This window comes from Meleagris gallopavo, chromosome 30 (genome assembly GCF_000146605.3).
Source record: "Meleagris gallopavo isolate NT-WF06-2002-E0010 breed Aviagen turkey brand Nicholas breeding stock chromosome 30, Turkey_5.1, whole genome shotgun sequence".
NCBI classification, from domain to species: Eukaryota; Metazoa; Chordata; class Aves; order Galliformes; family Phasianidae; genus Meleagris; species Meleagris gallopavo.
This window is the reverse complement of record NC_015040.2, coordinates 2,434,525-2,448,767: the sequence shown is the minus strand read 5'-3', so window position 1 is coordinate 2,448,767 and position 14,243 is coordinate 2,434,525. Positions and strand designations below refer to the sequence as shown.

The 14,243-nt window shown below is 51.0% G+C and overlaps 2 protein-coding genes across 3 annotated transcripts in view; one reads left to right on the top strand and one right to left on the bottom strand.

The window, feature by feature from the left end:
• Window positions 1-8,395, top strand: part of RNF126 (ring finger protein 126) — a 9,865-nt gene extending 1,470 nt beyond the window's left edge. Inside the window, exons 2-9 of the mRNA XM_010724929.2 lie at window positions 2,789-2,847; window positions 4,641-4,704; window positions 5,153-5,394; window positions 6,014-6,082; window positions 6,161-6,230; window positions 6,460-6,553; window positions 7,225-7,340; window positions 7,557-8,395. Of these exons, the coding sequence (XP_010723231.2) occupies window positions 2,789-2,847; window positions 4,641-4,704; window positions 5,153-5,394; window positions 6,014-6,082; window positions 6,161-6,230; window positions 6,460-6,553; window positions 7,225-7,340; window positions 7,557-7,706 (864 nt within the window). The 3' untranslated portion in view covers window positions 7,707-8,395. The remainder of the gene's footprint in view (window positions 1-2,788; window positions 2,848-4,640; window positions 4,705-5,152; window positions 5,395-6,013; window positions 6,083-6,160; window positions 6,231-6,459; window positions 6,554-7,224; window positions 7,341-7,556) is intronic.
• Window positions 8,396-11,263: 2,868 nt separating this feature from the next.
• FGF22 (fibroblast growth factor 22) lies at window positions 11,264-14,237 on the bottom strand. Of its 2 annotated transcripts, none has more exons than XM_010724927.3 (2): window positions 11,710-14,237; window positions 11,264-11,592 (listed from the first exon to the last, which is right to left on the bottom strand). In XM_010724927.3, exons 1-2 carry the CDS (start codon window positions 12,082-12,084, stop codon window positions 11,344-11,346), a joined length of 624 nt encoding a protein of 207 aa, XP_010723229.1. In that variant the 5' UTR covers window positions 12,085-14,237; the 3' UTR covers window positions 11,264-11,343. The 2 variants fall into 2 exon arrangements, with proteins under 2 accessions (XP_010723229.1, XP_010723230.1); XM_010724928.3 differs by having other exon boundaries at window positions 11,264-11,538.
• Between the last annotated feature and the right edge of the window lie 6 nt (window positions 14,238-14,243).

Sequence of the window (14,243 nt, the reverse complement as noted above, 5' to 3'; positions counted from 1 at the left end):
CTCGGAGCCTCTCGGGGCTCTGCCGGGTTTCTAGCGGAGACACGGGCCGGTCAGTGCCGTGACGCTGAGGCGGGGGCGGCGGGAGGCCGGGGCGGGCGGGAGCTGAGCTGTGCACGGAGCCCGGCGCTGCTGCCGGCGTGGAACCGCTTCACAAAGCGGGCTGCTCGGCTGCCAGATATTGGCTTTGATTCGAGGATCCTTCTGGCTTTGATTCTGGGTCTTACCGAATATATTCTGAACCATTCCGTAGCGTCTCGTCAGAATAAGGCGTCGCTTTTTGTTTTTTTTTTTAATCATTCACTGCGTTCTAAAAGTCGCCGCCCTCGTGCCTGTGTGCATTTATTTACCGTGGCTGCTTCGATTGGGTGAGTTTGGGTTGGAAAAGTGCTGTGTCTTTTGCTCTCTCTTAGTGCTTAGGTGAGGGTGGGCCTTGGTGGCAATTGAGCAAAATGTGTTTGAGTCTGAAGACAAAGCTGCTGATAACGCTCCTGCTGAGCAAACAGCCCGGCTGGAGAGAAAGTGGCTCAGGAGCTGAAAGGCTGTAATCCAGGAGCAGGAGTCGCTTCTTTGTGTTCCAGTCGTCTGTGTTGGTTTTGGGCCAGCAGAGTGCATCTAGTAGCGAGCATCAGGCTGTGGCAGGGAGCTGACAGCTTCTTTCATTGATGCAGATCTTATGATGGGTCAGCAGGCTTGCTTCAGGATCAGAGTTTGCTGGTTTTACTTCCCGATTGCAGACCTCGCTGCTGAAGGTAGCATAGCATGAAGTGGGGAAGGATTCATTCAAACAACCTGAGAAACAATGAGCTGTGACATTTGTGCTGTTCCAGCTGCAAAGGAATTTGCTGATCTCTACATTCGGAGTCTGTAAACAAAGAGAAAACAAACCCATGCAACTCCCTTATATGGGAGAGGTGAGAGCATTGCATGGCTGACTTCTTAAGTGTGTCGAGTGTAATAATTTATCCTGATGATGTATGGGTGAAACGTAAACCAGAATGAGGTTATTGCAGGCATAATTGATGTGTTTTCCTGTAGAGTGTGCAGGAGTTCCTGTATGCTGGTGATCTGATGCAGAAATGCTCTTGAAATCAAACATTGTGCAAATTCTCTAGATGGAGTTATTTCACAATTGTCTGCCCGGAGGGGGGAGCAGCAGCTTCTCTGTCTTGGAACTGGAAGATGTCTGCTGCTTCCTTATCTTGCTAAGCAGACAGAAACAGGGCTGAGTGGATCTCTGGCCCTGCTGCATTTTGCTTGGGTTTTATCTTTTTTTCTCTCTTCTGTCTCTGATGCCTTGAGGAGCAAAGCCCACACAGCTGTCAGCCTCTCCTCCTCCTGGGAATCTTTGTGCCTTGGGTCAGTTCGGATGCAGCAGTGGCAAAGGTGTGAAGTTTCTACATGAGGCACTGTGTCTCCCAGGTCCTGTGCCATGGCAGCCCTGATCCAGGCTCAGTTTGGGGCTGGGTGCAGCATCTGTCACTTCCTCTTGTGACTCAGTGGTGTTCTGTGGTGTCACTTCTTCTCATGTGGCTGCCTTGTGCTGAACAGCCCAATGATTCCTTTAGTGAGCTGAAGTGCTCTGGGCTCCTTTTGGCTGCAAGTGTGCTCACAAAGTATAAATGAGTATAAATTCCTTGCACCGAGAATTGAGAGGGGGAGGGGGGGGAAAAGTGACTGTAGCAAACTCTTGAAGAATCTTGCTCTGAATACACAGGCTGTTTATTCTGTCACATTCAGTCTTCAGTATTAAAAGCCACAAGGGTGGCAGTAGTTCTCTGTAATGAGCGTGGGAGTGTGACATTCTGGTATTGTGTGCTGCAGAATGACCCACTTGTGTCTCCTCGAGCTCTGAGTGCTGGGAACCCCAGACAACATCAGCCATAGCTTTCCATTAAGCTCTTCCTAAGTGAGAAGGATGCTGTAATTAGCCTGATTCCCTCATCTCATTCATTAGGATGCTTTAACCTTCTGGGGGTGGTGGGGGGAAGCCCCACAAACACACAGATAATTAAAGGGCAGTGTTTTAGTGCTGACCTTCTGGGAAAGCTGGTGGGTTGGCTTTCACTTCGCTCTGAACTGCATCACATGTTACCTCATGTTTTGTCTGTACTGGGGATCAATTAGTATTATCCACATCTTATATAAATCCAAGTTCAAAGCAGGTTCAGGCTTCACAGTTTCCCTTCCTGTTGGTGTGATGGGTGGTTTGGGGGTCCTTCTGGCTCTGCATTCTCTGCTTGCCATCTGTGCCAAGTCACAGTGCTAGTGGATGTACTTCTTAATATAGTTTTCAGAGTAGCTCTGTTCTATCTGTATTGACCAAACTGTTTTTTTACCCTTAAAATAAAATTAAATGGGATTTAAAACTGGGTTACAGAAGTGCTCAAGCCAGGTGGTGAGAGGAGTTCTTCTGTCTATGCCCAATTACTCAGTCAAGTGTCTTAATTTGGGCAAAATTCCATTCCTAACAAGTACAGGGTAGGCTGTTTGGGTTTTTTAACATTCTGCTGTAAGACTGGTGTGATCTAGGAGAATTTCAGACTGACTGCCTCTCTGATCTGGTTATTTGTGCAGTAAAAGTGAGCTGTGGTGTCACCACAGGGCAGAAATACAACATATTGCATCTAATCCACAAAATAGAGCTGCCACTTTAAGATGCTGCAGGATGGCTTTCCTGAGGAGATGTGGTGGGCTCCTGGGGGCTGTCATGCCAGGTGATGTTCTCTGTATCACAGTATTGGTTTTGCCAACTGCTTGCTTTTCTCATTCACTGTTTCTTCTCCTGTAGGACTACATTTGCCCACGGTGTGAATCTGGTTTTATTGAAGAACTTCCTGAAGAGCCAAGGTAATGTGCTGCTCTCAGAGGCTGTTATTAGGGTGCATTCAATCTACTCTGCTCTTTTTCTAGGTAAAAGATCCTACACAGGTTTTAGTTCTTCTGGCCAATGTTTGGCCTATCTTTCTTTACTATGGTTATATAGTGCTTAATATGCATAGCCTGCATCTGCAGGTAAATGAGCAGTGGTGAAGGGCAGCAGGAGGAATGTGTTGATTCAAAACAAACAGGAAAAGGTGTCAGAGTCTTTCCTCATGGCATGTGATAGCTCTTAACTGCTTTGAGTCATCAGGGCAGAGATAACATGAAAAGGATATTAAGATGCTTGAATGCATCCAGAGGAGGGTGGTGAAGGGCTGGCAGGCATGTGCTGTGAGGAGAGGCTGAGCATGCCTGGGTTGTCAAGCCTGGAGGAAAAAAGGCTGAGAAGCAACCTGACATCTCTCTGCAGCTGGGGAAGTGCTGAGGGAGGTCTGTTCCCTGCTCACCAACAGTGGGATGCACGGGAGCAGCACAGAGATGTGCTGGGGAAGTTCAGATGGAGCATCAGACAAAATTTCTTTGCTGAATTGGGTTTCCTAGAGGTGTTGCTGGTGCCCTGTGCCTGTCAGTGTTTAAGAGGCACCTGGTCAGTGCATTCAATAGTGGGCCCTAACTTTAGGTTAGCCCTGAAGAGGTCTGGCAGCTGGACTTGATGATCTTTGTAGGCCCTTTGCAATTGTATTCCAGCTGTCCAAGAAGAAGAATCTGCAAAATGGGGACAGTATGTAACATGGTTTGAAGTGCTAGTAGCACTACGCCTTGACTGAGGCTTTGGACTCTGCACTGAAGCAGCTCAGATCTGCATTCACATGTCTTACTGATGACTGAGTAGTGGCACTGCTCTCTGGCAGTGTCAGAATAGGCAAGAGTAAAAGTGTTTGAATGTTTCAGATGCATTTACCAGTTGTCAGACTGAACAGCACAGAGTCAGGCTGGCACACAGACAGCTTGGGATGCGTCTTAGATGCATTCTTAGAGATGGCAGGGGGGTGGTCTTCACAGACTGAGGTTTTTGTACTGAGAAGGTGATATTTTGTCTCACTGCACCAACCCAGAGGTGGAAAATCAACCCTGGGTAATCCTTCCTATGTTGGTGACTGGCTGTGACCTTGGAGAGTCTCTTAATTGCTGAACCTTTTGGGTTTTGTTAACTGTAATGTTGAAGCATAGGCCTGGATACTGAGTAGTAAACCTTCTTGCAGCAATCCAAAAGCAGAAGCCTGGTGGCATTAAGAGTTTTTCCCATTTGGTCACATGGTTCTGCAATAGAGAAGTTCCTTTGATTCAGGATTAGACTTAAGCACATCTGGGTCATAGTGGTCAGGGTTTGTACCTTAAATCTTCTCCTCTTGTTACCCCAGGGAACCAGCTGACTTGTTGGAGGTGGATTGTGCAGGGAATCTTTGCTTGGTGGATCAGTCACTTTTCCATAACTTCATCAAACTGGAATCTAAAAGGGTGGGGAAAGATGGATAATGATGTGAGTGATGAGGGTTGCAGAGAGTGAAAAATGAGAATTCTTAGGGAAAAGGAGAAAATGAGCATCTGAGGGCAGACTGATTTCTGTAGGTCCAGAGCAGAAGGGCGGCTGAGTTGACCTCTGTGGCTCCTTTCAGCTCTGACTAACTTCCTGTGTGCTGCTATGAGCAGCTTTGCTGTTTGCTCATCGTGTCAAATTCATGTCCCTCGATTCCCTCTGCTGGGAAAATCTTTTCACAGCACCCTTGTGATACTTACCAATGCTTTTTTTTCCTCCTCAGGAACACCGAGAATGAAACTAGTTCCTCTGCATCAACCAGTGATCAGAATAGGCATCCTTTTGAGGTAAGTCCTCTCTCTCTCTTCAGAGGTTTTCTTTCTTGCTATTGAATCCGTGTGTCTTTCCATTAGTGTATTGTTTAAATGTTCCCTAGATTTTGACTAAATATGGGGGAGGAAGTATTAATGGCATCGACATGCTGCTCCTGAAATCTCTGCACATAATATTTTTGATAGGACCATCACCTGTAGCTTGTTGTTGTTGAGAGGGGGGTTAAGCTGGGGTTTAGAGAGCTGGCTGGGTGTGTTGCTGTGCAGTAACGTGCAGCAGCTACAGAGAAACCAGGGAAGTCTGAGTTTCTGTGCTCCCTCAACTACTTCTGAGCGTGCACTGAGCACCTGTATCAACCGAGGGCTCTAAAAACAAATCATTTTTGAGAGGCTGGGTGAAGACCACAAAGTTGATCTATTCCTGTTCTCATCGCAATCTGCTCTCGAATTCTCTCCCTTCCAGAACGTGGATCAGCACTTGTTCACTTTGCCTCAGGGCTATGGCCAGTTTGCCTTTGGGATTTTCGATGATGGCTTTGAGATTCCATTTGGGTCCAATGTGCAGTCAGAAGATAACAGAGACTCTGAGAACAGGAGGGAAAGAGAGCATCAGTCCCGGCACCGGTACGGTGCGAGGCAGCCCCGGGCTCGTCTCGCCACACGGCGTGCTGCTGGCAGGCACGAGGGTGTTCCCACACTGGAGGGGTAAGAACAGCTGTTGGGGTTCTTGTGCAGAAAACCTTGGTTGTTTTTCACTGATGAGTTCACCACAAATCATCCTTTGTCTCTTCTTCTTCTGTTTAAGTGTAAGGCTGCTCATAGGTACAGCTGTGTGGTGAGTGTCCTGCGTGCCTGCCCAGCTCTGTCCTCTGTGAGCTCATGCTTTTGGATTGTCAGGCTTCTGCTCAGCCTGCAGCGCTCTTGCCTTGAGTTTTAGGGGCTTTTCTAACTGAGCACAGCAGCCTAAGCTGCAGTGAGGCTGGGAGGTTTGACCCTTCAGCACACATTGAGAAAGCATTTCCTGGTCATCTCTGGGTATTGTGAAAACATCTTATTCATTGTGAGGAAAAATGAGACTCCAGAGAACGAGACTGCAGTTTCTTTAAAAGTATCCTGGAAAGACTTTTCCTGTCTTTGTCAGAAATCATTCCATCTGGATAAAGCATTCAGTCTTTTCTTTGTCAATGAATAACCAGTTTATTATTTTCCTCTCATTCTCTCTGGTGATGTGACAGCATTTAGCCACTCCTTCCATGTCAGACTTCTGAACTAGGAGCTAGCAGATACAGATTCTTGTTTAATCCTGATTTTTCTTGTCTTTCAGAATCATTCAGCAGCTGGTCAATGGTATTATTGCACCTACAACAATACCAAACTTAGGACTCGGTCCTTGGTGAGTTGAAGTTCAGCTGTTCCTTCTGAGGTTGCTCATACTTCTGCCTGAATTTAATTCTTGTTCTTATTCTTAAAGGGGAGTCTTGCATTCGAATCCAATGGACTATGCCTGGGGTGCTAACGGCCTGGATGCAATTATTACACAGGTAAAATGAGCACTATAATGAAGCCTCAGGTCCTCTTGGGTAGTGCTTGCTAAATTGTCAGCACCCATTGTGCTGCAGCAGGAACAAATCACTGAAGGTGTAGAAATGGGAGATGAGGTCCATAGTGCAGGGGATGCTGGATTCAAGTGCCCTAGTTTGGTAAATGAACAGATCCCGTGTGCTGCTGAGTTCACATCTTTCTGCCTTCTGTGGCCTATTGTTTTTTCAGTTACTAAATCAGTTTGAAAACACTGGACCACCGCCAGCAGACAAAGAAAAGATCCAGGCCCTCCCCACGGTACAGATCACACAGGAACACGTAGGTGTGTATATCTCCTCCAGCGAACTGTTCACAAAGAGGTCTGTGAAAATTCTGTTTAAACGCTTTCTTGTGATTTTAATTTTGTCTGCTAGTACCTTCGAGGCCTAAAACATCCCAGAGTGGGGAGAAAGCTGAATTATTGCACTCTGCTATACTCGTGCAATGGAAAGGGCAGAGTAGACTGGTTGAATTTGCCCTGGGGAGGCAAACTGTCTGTTCCAAAGAATTCAGTGTGAATAGAGTTGAAAAAGCACATGCACAGTGATGGGCAGGGCTGCAGCTCCGTGCTGGGATGTGCTGACAGCTCAGCCAGGCTTTACTGTAAGCTGGGTGAGAATTTGTTGGTTGGAGAGATGCAAATCAAACACTGGATGCTTTGTTACAGGTACGTGTAGATGCATCTGTTCATTGAACATGTTTTGTACAGTAGTACTGTGAGGAAGGGAACAGTGATGCAAACCCAGGACAGTGGAAAGGGGAGTGATGGTGGTAGGGACTGCTGAGCAGCAAGCTTTCCCCTTGCAGAGGTGAAACAGGGAAGGGGACAGAAGCCACGAGAGCTGTTGGGAAGGGAAAAGGGAGAAGGCGATGGGATCACCTTTTGAGGGTGATCAGGTACTTTGTTTTCTGCTTTATTCTTCAGCTGTGTTTTGCTTTCCATTTACAATACAGATTCTGGCTTAGAGTGCCCTGTGTGTAAAGAAGACTATACAGTTGGGGAAAATGTCCGACAGCTACCTTGCAATCACCTATTCCATAACAGCTGTATAGTCCCTTGGCTGGAGCAGGTTAGTGCCTTCCGTGTGGGTCTCTTGGGTTTTGTAGCACTTGGATGTTTTCTGGTGGTACTGTTCTGCTCTGTAAATGTTTTTTACACCCTCATGATGAAGCCTGAGCATGAACAGGAATGTAATCTTAGCCTTTTCCTTGAGAATTGCTCTTGTATTGTTTATAATCCAGCTTTCCTTATTTTTTGTTGTTGTTTTTTTGTCTGCTCTCCATAGCATGACACATGTCCTGTGTGCCGGAAGAGCCTAAGTGGACAAAACACTGCTACAAACCCCCCTGGACTCACAGGGATGAACTTCTCATCATCATCCTCCTCCTCTTCTTCCAGCTCACCAAGTAACGAAAACTCATCGAACAACTCATGAATCTTAATCCAACCCTCTGTCCCTGGGGCCCTGTCCATTCTCTTTCTTCCCTCCCCAGCCAACATAAGCAGCAAAAGGGGCTTCCAGAGCAGAGCAAGGGGAGGGTAGCAAGGGGGAAGCAGCACCCCCAGAATTCCCTTTTGAGTTCTGAAGACGCGGAGACTCTGGATCCTTCAGAGATGAGAAGCCTCAAGTTCTGTCATGGGGAAAGAGCTCTGTCTGTTAATAAAATTCATCCCTTTGCCACGTGGACTTTTAACAATTGCAGTGAAGGGCTGCAGTGCTCCACAGATGGGAAACCTAAGGCACTGAGCTAGTGGTTGCAATTCTGAATGGAAAGGTTGTTCATAAGGTTTTGAATTTGAGAGATTTTTTTTTAATTGCTTTTCCTCCTCCTCCTCCTCCCCTTAGATACTATCTCTTCTGCTTTGGAGATTGAAATCTTAAAAATGAAAGCATAATGATACTGCCTCCCTCCCAGGATCTTCATCTGGGGAGGGCAAATAGTTGTCACTGAGCAAATGAACTCTTGAAACAGACCCCATTATCCTTCCCTTCCCCCCCTCCCCCATCTCGAGTCCCATTTATTTTTCTTTACAACCTTACCCTTCTGATACTCAACACTGAAAGGGGGTTTTTATAATTTTAAATTATTACTGCTGTTTAAATAAATGGACGTTTCAGCTCAATGAGACGTTATGCATGATTTGAGGAAAACTACAGGGTAAGGTCTCCAGAGACTGCTGTGCTGAGCAGCCTGGTTTCATCCAAGGGCAGGCTGGGCTTGTCCGAGCCCTCCTGGCATGCTGAGTGCAGGTATGCTGGGAGCTCCAGGCTTCAACGTGGCCAACACCCCTCCATGCATTGCCAGCCTGTGGGTTGTTGAGGGGCTGGCTGCAGGATTGCAACTTAAAAAGCATACTTGCCTGGTCCTTTTTGTATTTTTTACATCTCCCTGTTGCAGTTCTGAACAGACTTTTCCACTGTTAACATCAGGACTGGGCGTGCGTCAGTGCAAGGACCAGCCACATCTCATTGTGATCAAATAATATACAGGAAAAACAAGATTTTGGAGAGAGAGAGAGAGAAGAAAAAAATGTATTTCAAAGTTACTTAAAATACAGCTGATTAAAAAAGGAGAGAGAGACAAAATACCTGGGTGTGTTTGACAGTTTGTGCATTGGAGAATGAGAAGAATGTGACTGGAGGTGGCAGTGACCTTCCTGGGCTGAGGTGGGGACGAATCAGGCTCCTTGCTGCATGTCACCTTGCAGTGCTGGCAGGAGAAAGGAAGCAGTGAGCAGCACTGGGCTGCATGAGGTGTGAGCTGCTGCCTCTTCCGTTGCAGGGATTTGAGGCAGACAGTGGATCTTCCTCACCCTGGTGTTGATGGAGGTGTTGTGCACACCACTCCGTGCATCAGGTGATGTGTGGTCTTGTTTTCCACACCCATGCTATTCTGGGATAGATGCATATCCATAGGACTGGGTCTCCTGGTGGCTGTGGGCTGTCTCCTGGGGAGGCTGCAGCCTTCATCACCTTGTAGGATTGCTCAGGTGAGGCTATGGCAGCATCACAGACCACCTGTGGGAAGCAGCCCTGCAATGAGAGTGGGATGTGTGCGTGGGAGGGTTTGTACATCCACAGCTGGTCGTGTGCTCCTGGCAAATGCAAGGCAAAGTGCATTAGGGTAAAGCTTATTGGTGGTCTCTGATGCTTTTAGGGGTGCGTCCTGGGCTGGGTGAGTATCCGTGGTCTCTGAGGCCAGGAGGCAGCATAGGAGGCTCAGGGGTCTGACCTAAATGCAGTCCTGGACTTCCACTCTCCTGCTGGGTCCAGATGGCACTGAGCATAGCAAGAGCTGGGCCAGCTTTGCCAAGGGCAGCCCAGCCCTGTGCAGTGCCAGCTGCAGGCAGCTCCCCCTGCCCCACGCAGCTGTCTGCTGGTGACCCAGCTGTCCCAACGCCTACCTGAAGCTCTTGCACTTGTTTGTCTCTTTGATGACTCAAAAGAAGAAGCTCAGATGTGGCTGATGGGAGCACAGCAGGAAAAGGCTGGGGCTGAGACGTGGAGGAGCTGCTGACCCTGCAGGGACAGCCGGACTCTGCCCTGCTGGTGTCACAGAATGGGCACACGGTGGCAGAACCGTGGAGCAAATCAGTGAGGATCCAGCACTGAGTGGAAGCTTCCTAAGAAGGGCTGTATCTCCCTATGGGAGGGGGAAGGTGTTGTGTTTCTCGAAGCGTTTCAGAATAAAAAGGAAGGTTTGTTGGAGGAAACATCAGTACCATTTGCCAAAGCTGTTGGGGGCTGGCAGTGAGGAGGCACGGCAGGCACTGAGCCATTGCCCTGGAATGTTTCTGTCATTGGCTCTGCCAGCTCAACCAGGCTGCAGCTGCTTTGATCTCGCAGGCGGATGCCTCTGGGACAAGGGTTTATCTCAGGACTGGTATATCAGGGTAAGAGCTCATCCTGTGCCAGAGGTCGAGCCAGGAGCTTCTGCTGCTGGAATCCCAGGCTCAGGAGCAGGTGGTGACAGAGGGATCCCAGAGGCAGGGAGGGAAGGGTCCTGATGCAGTTTGTGCCCACGTGTGAGGTGTTCGAGGTGGGCTTCAGATGGGTGAAGTGAAGCATATGGGTGCTGCAGCTCCTGGGCTTGGGGTCTGGTGCCCACTGCAGTCCCAGCAGTTGCTGCAGTGGTTGCTCCCTCCTGCCTGGGAGCTGGTTTGGTAAGAAATGGAACGAGTTTGGTGGTTGTCTGATGTGACACGGTGACCACGCTGCGGTGCCTCTCACAGTGAGGCTCAGCAGGCACTGCAGGAACGTGCTGGGAGGAACAGGCGCTATTTCTGGCCATGGTGATGCTCTTATAGTCACCTCCCAGTACCCAGCTCCATCCCCATCTGCTGGGAGGGAGCAGAGTGGGGCCACAGCCTCAGAACCACAGGGGATGCTCATCTGGGATGCAGCTGTGCCATTCCCTTATTTCACCTCGTGCACCTTCACCCCGCAGCAGCCTGACATCCAGGGTTCTCCCCTCCCACAGCCATTTCCTCCCATTCCATCCCTGAAACAGCACTTTTGTCCTACGGTTAGACTGGGGGCTGAGCAATGTCCTTGCCCACACACTCAGGTGTGGGCTGGGAAGAGAAGGGAGGATGCCAAGGTCTGTATCTCCCAGGGCAGCACCTCGAGGCTGAAGGAGCCCATGAGCACCAGCATCGCACTGCCACGACTTGCTGCCCCTTGCCACGAACACAGCTTTAATTTCCACGAGTGCTCAGACACCAATCAAACACAGCCCCAGCATCTCCCAGCCCTGCAGCCACTCTCCCCTCGTAGAGATGCTGTCAGCAGGGCAGGAAGCCAGGATAGCATCGGCTCCATCCATGGTGGGTGAGTGCCTCAGGTTGGACACGTGGAGGGACACCGAGCAGGGCCCCAGCATGGCTCTGCACGCTGAGTCTGGACCTTTTGCCATCCACATCCATCCTCCACAATGCAGTTCAAAAACAAAACAATAAATAGCAACATATATATATAGATATGTACATATATAAAATAGCCTTTTTTTTTTTTTCTTTTTCTCCCCATTTTTTCTTTTCCTACGGAGTGTCCAGGAGCCACACTGCAGGGCTCAGTTGACGAGCATGGGGAGGAAGTGGGTGGAGAGGTGCTGCCGGCGCGTCTTGCCCCCTCGCCGTGGCCTCCCTTTGCTATTGAGAGAGAGGAACATGGGGCGGCCCCGGTGCCGCCAGCGCAGCGAGGCGTAGGTGTTGTAGCCATTCTCCTCAATGCGTTCCGTGAACTTGCAGTTGGGGCTGAACTCCTTCTGGCAGAGGAGGGAAGGGGGTGAGCAGGGTGAGGGCTCCGCGGGTGCCGTCCCCTATGGGGAGTAGGGGGAGCAAGCATGGGTACCAGCCCCGGTGGGGTGCAGGATCTCCCCGTTCTGGCTCTGCCCCGCATCTCCAATGGCAGCCATGGGATGCAGAGCCTGACCTACCGACCCGTAGAGCTTCCCCTGTTTGTTCATGGCCAGGTAGAAGCCGGTGTGCACCGCCCGGATGGCCACAACGCCGACGCGCACAGACCGGATCTCGACGATGCCTGCGGGGCGGGGAAGTGCTGCTGTGAGATGGGCCACCTCCTGGAAGGACCCTTCCCCCGCTGCCCACAAAGTGTCACCATGGAGGGACAGCACCATCGAGCCCACAAAGTGCCACCGTGGAACCTCACCCGGTGCAGGAGCCGGGCAGATGGACAGCTGGATGGATGGATGGATGGATGGATGCTGTCCCAATGGAGGGATGGTGGGGAGCAAGGATTGCATGTTAGAGGAGAACCCTATCTTCCAGGAGGGTTTGCCCTTTATTCCCATCCTCCCTTGTGCCCAGCTGCCCCTGGGAGCAGAGCTCTGCTGGAATAAGGCCAAGCTGCAGCTCCGCGTGCCTGGAACCAACTGTCAGCCTTTGCCCCCTGCTCACTTCATGGTTGTTCTCCCTGAATCAGCAGCTGATCCTCTGCCCAACACACGCTGTGAAGCCCCAGGGATCCAGCCCAGCTCCTAGACCACTCATCCCATTGCTGGGGGTGCTGCCCGTGCTCACTAGTGCTGCTTGCCTGGTTGGGACCAGCGTGGATATGGGGACCTGGGTGGGGATTGCAGGATGCAGCAGCCCTGGGCTTGGCCCCACAGCAAGGACTCGACTAAAGATGCGTGTACCCAGCCCGTGGATCTCGGTCAGAGCCGCTAATGGGAAAGGCATGTGGTCAGACCAGGTGGATTTTAGCATGGAAACACCCAGAGCAGTGCCAGGAACTCTCTGGATTCTTCCTCCCTCTCTTCCTCTGCACCAGCCTTCAGCCTGACCCCATCCCTGTTGTATGTGGGGAGTCCTACAGAGGCTCTGGGTGGCTCACAGCACAGCCTCTGGGTAGGGTCTTCTGCAAGATCTCACCCACCCACTGCAGGCTGAGGCATCCATTGGGCCACTGTGATGCTGTTGGGAGAGGATGGGGCTGGATATGGCACGAGGACAAGCTGAGTGCTGTGCAGAGCTCAGTGCTGAGTGCTACAGGATGATACCGAGGGGGGATGTTCAGCCCAGCCACCAGCACACGTGCTGTGGTCCAGCATGTCCCAGCACAGCAAAGCCATTAACAGGCAGCTGTGGGGAAAGGTTGAGAAAATGCCTGCAAATCCATCTCAGTTTATCGCTGTCTGGAGCTGCTGCTATTTATACCAAAGGACTTTTGCTTCTCTAAAAATAACCCTACTTTGCTATTCCTCAGTGCTCAGTAGAGCAGAGCCACGCTTTGCTGATGGGTACCCAGAGAAATGCTCAGCTCCATGCAGGCTGTGATGGGGCCATCAGGAAGCAGCCCTCAGCCCCTCATAGGGTTCCAGGCCAGCCCTGGACTGGGTGTGGGGCACAAAGAGAGAAAGCCCTATTCCAGCCCCTTGTAGGGCTGGGCTGGTGGCTGCCAGGAGAGCTGGGGAGCAGAACCCAAGCCCAACCCAGGCACAGGTTATCTGCAGCTCCAATAACCAGAGTGAGCCTGATGTGACAGCCTGGAGCCTGCCAGGCCCTATTGCCACACGGCCAAGGGAAGGCGTGGGGGAGCTGGCAGCATGCCTGGTTGGGCTCCCAGCAGCTCTTGGTACCACAACAGGGCTCTCCATGAGCAGCTGTCCCAGTTGGGCCGGGCTCCTTCCCACTGTAGGTGGGTGACATCCTCTCTGATGTGAGACAGAGGTGGGCTGTGCTTTTGGGTCACACGTCATCACTGGTGTTATCCCAACTGAATCTCTATTTGCAGGGCTTGGACTCTATTAGGCTGAGCACCACCGTGCAGACCCCAGGCACCTCACAGGGACCTGCACTGCTCCTAAACTGCCTCCAGCAATTCTGACTGCAAGAAATCATGGGATACTCTGTGGTTTCCTCCACTTATGTACCCTGGGAGAGCATCGCCCCTGAGTCCCCTCCAGCCCTCCTCCTCCTCAGCCCTTCTCCTTCCCAAGACACTGATGGGAATGATGGGGATGGATCCCCCAGGTCCACTCTGGATGAGGATGACCTCAAATGCAGATAGTTATCTGCTGATGGTAACAAATGGGGAGATGAGAGACCCCCAGGTCCCCACTGACGCTGGGCACTGTTGGCAAAGTGACACCGTGTCCCTTGAGGTCAGTGATGTCAGTTCACCTGCTGACTCTGGGCTGAAAGGGAACCAGCAGCCGTTCCAGCTTGAGCCCCCGGAGCAGCGTGGTCCGGTAGCTTTGGACAGGGCTGTCCCCCAACCAACTCCAGGCCGCGGGATCCATGGCACTGCCCACAGAGGATACAGCGCAGCCCCTGACCCCGCTCTAACGCGGCGAGGTTGGAAAACAGCGGTAGAACGGGACCCAGCTCTCCCCGATCCGCCGCGCCGTCGGGGCTCGGCTCCGGGACCCATTGAGAAGAGGGCGGTCCCGGTCCCGGTCCCGGCACGCGTCCCGGCCCCGACCCCACTCACTGCCCGGCCGCTCCCTGC

Excerpts from the sequence above, each read along its gene's own strand:
- FGF22 (XM_010724927.3), bottom strand. The coding sequence starts at position 12,084 with ATGGGAATAAAGGGCAAACCCTCCTGGAAGATAGGGTTCTCCTCTAAC. Across the intron at positions 11,593-11,709 it reads AGGGGAAGCTCTACGGGTCG|GGGACGGCACCCGCGGAGCC; the intron begins GTAGGTCAGGCT and ends TACTCCCCATAG.